At 32.5% G+C, this 7,604-nt stretch overlaps 1 protein-coding gene across 2 annotated transcripts; it reads left to right on the top strand.

Moving 5' to 3' along the window:
- The first annotated feature begins 3,810 nt into the window (after positions 1-3,810).
- On the top strand, positions 3,811-7,231 carry LOC149554022 (uncharacterized). 2 transcript variants are annotated; one of them, XM_089789348.1, is made up of 2 exons: positions 3,811-6,527; positions 6,830-7,231. In XM_089789348.1, exon 1 carries the CDS (start codon positions 3,903-3,905, stop codon positions 6,498-6,500), a length of 2,598 nt encoding a protein of 865 aa, XP_089645474.1. In that variant the 5' UTR covers positions 3,811-3,902; the 3' UTR covers positions 6,501-6,527; positions 6,830-7,231. The 2 variants fall into 2 exon arrangements, with proteins under 2 accessions (XP_089645474.1, XP_089645475.1); XM_089789349.1 differs by having other exon boundaries at positions 6,753-7,231.
- The last annotated feature ends 373 nt before the right edge of the window (positions 7,232-7,604 follow it).

Raw genomic sequence — 7,604 nt, 5'->3', positions numbered from 1 at the left:
CACGTAAAGCCTATTAGCTTAATAAATTTTTTTTTTGTATACAAATAAATAAATAAAATTCAAAGTCTTATTTTTTGAAGTGGAGATTTTTGACATAAATAGCTATGTCAAAGGTGTGATAAGATATCAGATTCAAAATATGTAACATTTAAATATATAATATTTTATCGAAAATATTTACGTGAAAGATTTAGAGAAATATCAAATTTTAAAATGTTTAACATTCACAAATATGAAAAGATAATATTTTATTTAAAATTATAAATAATTTGGGTTTAGTAGTTAGTGTGTTAGTTAGTCGTAGTGTTATTGTGCCCACCTAATTTCAAACCCCTCTCAGGTCATTGTGATCAAGAGCTTGTGTCTTCGTTGATTCAATGTACTCACAAGTTTGGACCTCAACTTTATAATAAGGGGATGAGGTCCCTCATTTGTGGCCTCATTGGTTCATAACTATAAGTCAAAAGTTTTTAAAACGTTGGAGGGTGTGTAGTCTCAATGTCACTAGTCATATTAAAACATTTATAAAATATATATTTAAAAAAATGTTTGGATCCAATGGTTGTGATTAAAATAGTGTACGATTATGTTTTGCATTTTTTAAGTTAGATTATCAAACCTTAACCTCTCACCAATGTATAAGAGAGTAAAATTGTATGCGTATTTGTAATTTCAAATGAAGAAACAAAATAGACTATATTAATGTAACATCACTCCAATTTCTTCATTGTTGAATATGAAAATGAAAGATAAAGCACTAGAATTTACCATGCTCTATTTAGAACAGTGACTAATTTATATTTGTTGGTATTTTCCACTAATTTTATTTCATGTGTTTAGTCATAATATTATTAATGAGAGAAACAAGACATGGTGTCCCTAATGTTCATCTTGTCAAATTAAACACATGAAGATATTGTATTTTTTAAAAGCCATTCCAATAGCATGCAAAGGTGTAATATGGTAGGTAGGTGGAACATTATAGTAGGTGAGTGCAAATGGTTGATGAATGTTTTGAGAAACAAAATGGAGATTGGTTGAGGGTCGAACATAAGCATATTGATTAACAAGATTCCCTTAACTACTATCATGGGTAGCATTACCATTTTAAGTAGCGATTGTCATGATGGAAGATGTGTTTGTTAGAACATTGGAAATAGATACACAGGTATAGGCATGGATATATCTCAACTTGGTTTGGAGGAATATAATGCCCAAACATTTGTTTGCAACTAGTAAACTTCATAGTGTTATTGTCTACCGCATGAGTCATAGTATGTAGAACAACCATGAGATGTTCATAATTAAGTATCAACTTCCTTAAACATCCAATTAAGGGGATTGTGTCTCCAAGTGTATGTGACTCACAAATTGTTAAAGATTTTCCAAATTCTTGTTGATCTTCCCCAATTGTTCATTAGACACTTATGTTGAATAATCGTCCTCACCATGAGAAGTATGGAATGAGGATTATTGATAATGTTATGCAAGGTAGGTATTGTATTATGAGAAGATGATTCACCCAAGCTCCTTGATGGAAAAAATTCAACTAACAACTTGGGCTCAAACATCTCTACTGTTCAAATGATGGGATGTTACAATTCTATAACTTCTTCTCAAAGGGATATTCAATTGAGAACAATGAGTTTTGAAACTCATGTACTCAAGCACAAGCTCCAACAATACATAATTGCTTAAAGTAAGGAAGGATGGAATGAAAAAAGAAAGAAAGAAAGAAACAAGAGAAAATGAACTACTTTATGCTCTTCATATATTTTATGCAATTGTGAGTGACACTACATATATAATTGTGAGTGACACTACAAGCAACTAACAAATGATATACAATTACACAAACAAAACAACTAATTAAGTATGCAATACAATACAGTGAAATGATTGATTAATCATCCATTTAAGCAACTTTAGCTAAAGAAATGATGATTAATCAATGAATTGAAGCAAATAAAATATGATTTTTATAAAGTAATCTCTCCAAATTTGAAAAATTGATTCAACTAACTGCAAACATGAACATCAAAATAAGAAATTAATTATGCAAGCTATGCTAGGTTCACCGAAATCAAAAGGAGGTTTAGTGTTAATTGGTTTGAAGATGCAAACCAATAATCATTTTCAATCAAAGAATTGGACCCAAATAAGCTATCTATCAAGATTTTTGAGAAATTATTAATAAATCTATATATTTTTATAATTTTATTTTTGTAATCTCTCACCTGATTTATTTATGTGTTATTCATGCTCTAAAGTATAAGTGTGTGTGTATATATATATATATATATATATATATATATATATCTCCAAGTTTATCTTCACATGAATACTATTTTTACTTGTTTCATGTTAATGTGCACAATTCATATCAATTAAATTTGAGTTAATTAAAGAACTTCTTGATATAAATGTCCATATAATAATTATTTTTTATCCATATTATTTATTATTATATATTAAGCTTAAATAGACTCCAAATCAAGACCTCCTAAATGGGCTGCAATTTACCATGGTGTTATAAACTCTTGCCTTTCTATCAACTTTTTTACTTACACTCCATAATTTTTTTTATGATAACAAGATAAATTTAATTATTCTCTAAAAATTATTTTGTATGATTTTAATTATAAATAATTATATTATATGTTCTATTATATTATAAATAATTATAATATAAAAATAATAATAAATCTTAAATGATTATATAATATAAGTAATATTATTTTTAATTGAATGATAAAAAATATATTATAAAAAAATACATTATTTAAAAATAAAATATAAACTAATGCACTTACATTAAAACAAATATTAACGTATGCACTTACATTAAAACAAATATTAACGTTAATAATAGTATTCAAATGAAATATTTAGTTCTTATATCGAATTAAAATTTTTAGAATGTATCACAATAGTACTTATAGCCTCCAGTACAATAATCTTCATCAACAGAAAATGTTTGATTTCTCTTTTTTTTTTTTTTTTAAAACTACAAAAAGAAAATGTTTGATTTCTCTTTTTAAAAAAAAAAAAAAAACTAAAAAAGAACTTCCAAATTCAACAATTTAGAACTAAAATTATTGAGCTGGTTAACAAAAAGAAAGTTGACATTGAACATCACTTAAGAGTGCTTTTACAGGACTAATCTTGCTTTCCGTATTGCTGCTGTTTGTATTGCCACCTTGGTTACATGTCATATTGTACATCTCTTGTCTCTAATTGCTCCTATTTGCAATCTTTTTAACGGTTGTAATATGCATCTATTTAATTTTTACAAAATAGAAAAACAACCAATAACCATTAAATTGCGGGCATGGACTGACAATCAGTTTTCCACCGCAGGAAATCTATAGGGAAACTTAGTTAAAATAAATTTACAGATAAATTGTACTATAATTGTTAAATACAAAACAAACTGTTTAAGTCTGGATTCAATGGCTGTATAGACTTAAAAGTGTTTCCATATTTTTCTCCGTTTTCTGGCTTTATTCTCAGACTATCGTGATCATTTGGGAGGCGACGACAATTGACATGGAATTTGACTGGCCCACTTTGGAAATCAGGGGCCTGGTGGAAGTTACATTTCTCTTTCCTCCGAGTTTCCACCACATTATTTTCTCCAACGTGCAGGCCTAAAATGTACTAGCAAGCCAAAAGCTCTCTGGGTAATTCCCCAATTTTCTCCCTTTGCTGTCAATGGGAAATTACATCACTCTTTCCGGGAAATTTCTGCTGCTGGTAACAAAAATTATTACCTAAAACCCACTGCTTATAACTAATTCAAATCATTAGCCTGTTAGCTGTCACACTATTTAACAGGAGCATTGCTCAAGGAAACAACACACAACTGCATTTCCCGCCTCTCACCTTGAATCCCAAATAGAATGGCCGTCTCTTTACACAAACTATCCTCTGTACTCATAATTTCAGTCTTTCTTCTCCTCCTCTTCCCCACATCTCTGTCCAACAGATGTCTTTCCCACGAATCTGAAGCTCTGCTTCGCTTCAAAGCGACCTTCATTGACTCTTTGGGCTATCTGGATTCGTGGGTAAATGGAACAGACTGCTGCACAGAGTGGAGTGGCATATCCTGCGACAATCACACCAACCACGTCGACTCTGTTTACTTGGCAGAGTATTCCTTCATCGGTGTGATATCTGAGAGCCTGTGCCAGCTTCAGTTCCTTACATCGCTGACAATACTCAATTATTCACCGAATAAAGTTGGAGCATCAGGTACTACCATTCCCCCCTGTTTGGGAAATCTCTCTTATATTCAGTCTTTATTTTTATCTCGAAATGGCATTAGTGGGATTATACCCCCTTCTCTTTGTTTGCTCACTCGCCTTAGATCCCTTATTCTTAACGGCAACTACTTGATTGGAAGCATTCCTACCTGCTTTTGTTTGCTCACCCGCCTAACGTTTCTTGGTCTTCAATGCAATAACTTGAATGGAAGCATACCTTTTTGCCTCGGCAATCTTTCTTCTTTATATTATCTCAGTCTTAATGGAAACAGCCTCAGTGGAAGTATACCGGCTTCGCTCGGTAATCTTTCTTATTTATCGGACCTATATCTTTATGGCAACAGCCTCAGTGGAAGCATACCGGCTTCTCTTGGAGGTTGCGCTTTGATGAGGTATTTATATCTTGATTACAATCAACTGAGCGGTAAAATTCCAGCTTCTCTGAGCAATCTATCTTTACTTCTGAGGTTGGGTATTTCCAATAACCAACTAAGTGGCACTATTCCTTCCTCATTTGGTCAACTTTCTGCCCTCCTTACCTTGTCTGCTGATGGCAACCGTTTCAATGAAACCATCTCTGCTTCGTCACTTCCACCTTCTTTAGTTGAATTATCCTTGTCACCGAGCCCTCAACAATCGATTTCAGAAACTTATTTTCACAAGCATTCAGGCCTAAACATTTTGTATTTATCAGATTGTGTGCTAAATATTAGCGCAGCCTGGATTCCACCCTTTCAGTTATCTAAGCTATCTTTAGCATCATGTATGATTGACAGTGAATTTCCACCTTGGATTTCAACACAGTTTTCACTTGAAAGCTTGGAGTTAACTAATGCCGGTCTTGTGGGCATAATTCCTAATTGGATATGGGAAACCAGTTCTGTATTGAATCATCTCAATCTTTCAGGAAATCATTTGGAAGGGAACCTATCCTTGAAAAGCTCAACAGGGATGCGACTAAAAGAGCTAGATTTGTCTGGAAATGGATTAAGCGGCTGCATCCCATCAATGTGGCCTTCTAATATTTCAATATTGTTGCTGAATGATAATACGTTTAGTGGCAATATTCCTTCAGGTTTGGGAAAGCTATCTCTACTCTGGCTACTGAATCTTGCAAACAACAATATGACCGGAGTCATTCCTGCGAGCTTGTCCAGTTGCTCCTTACTCATTGTCCTGAATTTGGGAAAAAATAGTCTGAAGGGAGCCTTACCACATGAGTTCAATAAGCTAAGTAAATTACGTTCATTAGTTGTTCATAGCAATAAACGGAACGGATCATTCCTATCCTCAATAGGAAATTGTTCTAATCTAGAGGTTCTTGATATTGGGAACAATTTATTTGGAGGCAAAATACCAGCTTTGATTAGAATTCTGTCAAATCTAAGAATATTGGTGATGAAGGAGAACAACTTTATAGGCAATATTCCTTCAGAAATAGGTCAATTAAGTAAACTTCAGATCCTGCTTCTTTCTTCAAATCACATCTCAGGTTCAATTCCACATGCAATCATATCATTGCAAGCAATGACAAGTGAAAGTCAAGATGGTTTTATATTGAGTATTTTTGGGGGCGTGCAGGGAGATAAAAAATTCTATAAAGATTCATTGAATATGACTTTAAAGGGTAGAGATGAGCACTACACATATATTCTTTCCACCTTAACATCTATAGATTTCTCAAATAATGAATTGGAGGGAGAAATTGCTTTTGATTTTGGGAATTTGAAGGGGCTGAGGATTTTGAATCTTTTAATGAACAATTTGAATGGGACCATTCCAAGCAGTCTGGGAGGAATCAGTCAACTGGAATCATTAGACCTTTCAAGCAATAAATTCTCGGGACAAATTCCTGTAGAACTTGATTATCTCAACTCTTTAGGTTTCTTGAATTTGAGAAACAACCACCTTTCAGGAAGTATACCACAAGGAAGACATATAACCACATTTAATGAATCCTCCTTTTTGCAGAACCCTGATTTATGGGGGTGCCCCTTGCCCAAGAATTGTTCCTGGCCAAAGTTTTCCCTTCCTCCTCCAATTTCAGTGGACAAAGAAAAGAAAAGAACTAAATATTCTTGGTATGGGGTAGCGCTGGGATTGTCATACGGGGCATCTTTTGGAGGGATAGTGTCATTGATTGTGATAAAGATGCGTTGGAGAAGAGTATACTTCAACAAAGTTGATACAATCCTAAAATTTCTATTTCCATGGATGAAGAACTTGACATTATAAGAGGATACATTTGCAATTTATCCAAATGTGAGTTTTCTTCTTTCTTTTATGCATTTATCATAATTCAAATTATTGAAATGCTAACATTTAAAAGGAAATTGGTATTGGGATTTTAGACAATTTCTAGTTGGATATGTTATCAATGCATTATGGATAATGAAATCTTTAGTTGATTGTTACTAATAAATAATTCTATTAACAAGAATCTACTTTTGTTTGGGATGGTCTCTTGGTGTATCTTCCTTATTGAAGATATTATTGGTGGCAAGATCTTATCTTTTATAGATAAGTTGTTTATGGCAAATATAGACTCTATATGATTTGCGCAGGTTGTAGCATGGAGTTTATTTCAACAAATGGGTCAGCAGATGAACCGAGACAAAGGATCTATTTTTGCAACATCTCTCTAGTAGTTTACGGTTTTCATTTTTGGATATACTATGCTTTAATGCTAAAGTATTATCAAAACTGATTATGTGATTATTTGTATATATTAGTCAGTTGGTAGTGTTAGGTTTCCTATCTCCTTCTTCTATCTATTGTAAATTGGAGGTATCATTCCTGGGATATTATAACCTAGTTTGATAGCCTTTCATTCTTTTTGTTTTTTCTTATTGTTGGGGTTATGAATGGAGTTTTTCTTCCTGGTTCTTTTCTCCGAGAGCTCCTTATGTTAGAATCAGAGTATATGTAAAAATTTATATATATATCTTTTAAGATATTGCACATGATTTTGAAGGTTTGCATTTGATTGAAAGTTCTTATAATTATATCATGAAGAAAGGAAATTATCAAAATAAACAAAAAGTTTCATTTTGTTTATATTTATGAAATCAAGAATGTTTTGATTTTTTTTATTGGTGATGAAGGAGAAGAACTTTATAGGCAATATTCCTTCAGAAATAGGTCAATTAAGTAAACTTCAGATCCTGATCCTTTCTTCAAATCACATCTCAGGTTCAATTCCACATGCAATCATATCATTGCAAGCAATGACAAGTGAAAGTCAAGATGGTTTTGTATTGAGTATTTTCGGGGGCCCATAGGGATATAAAAAATTATATAAAGATTCATTGGATATGACTTTAAAGGGTAGAGATGAGC

This window comes from Cupressus sempervirens, chromosome 6 (assembly GCF_028749045.1).
Source record: "Cupressus sempervirens isolate cs-2001-9-10 chromosome 6, ASM2874904v1, whole genome shotgun sequence".
Lineage (NCBI taxonomy): Eukaryota > Viridiplantae > Streptophyta > Pinopsida > Cupressales > Cupressaceae > Cupressus > Cupressus sempervirens.
The sequence above is the reverse complement of the archived record's forward strand: the minus strand, read 5'-3'. Positions and strand labels throughout refer to the sequence as shown.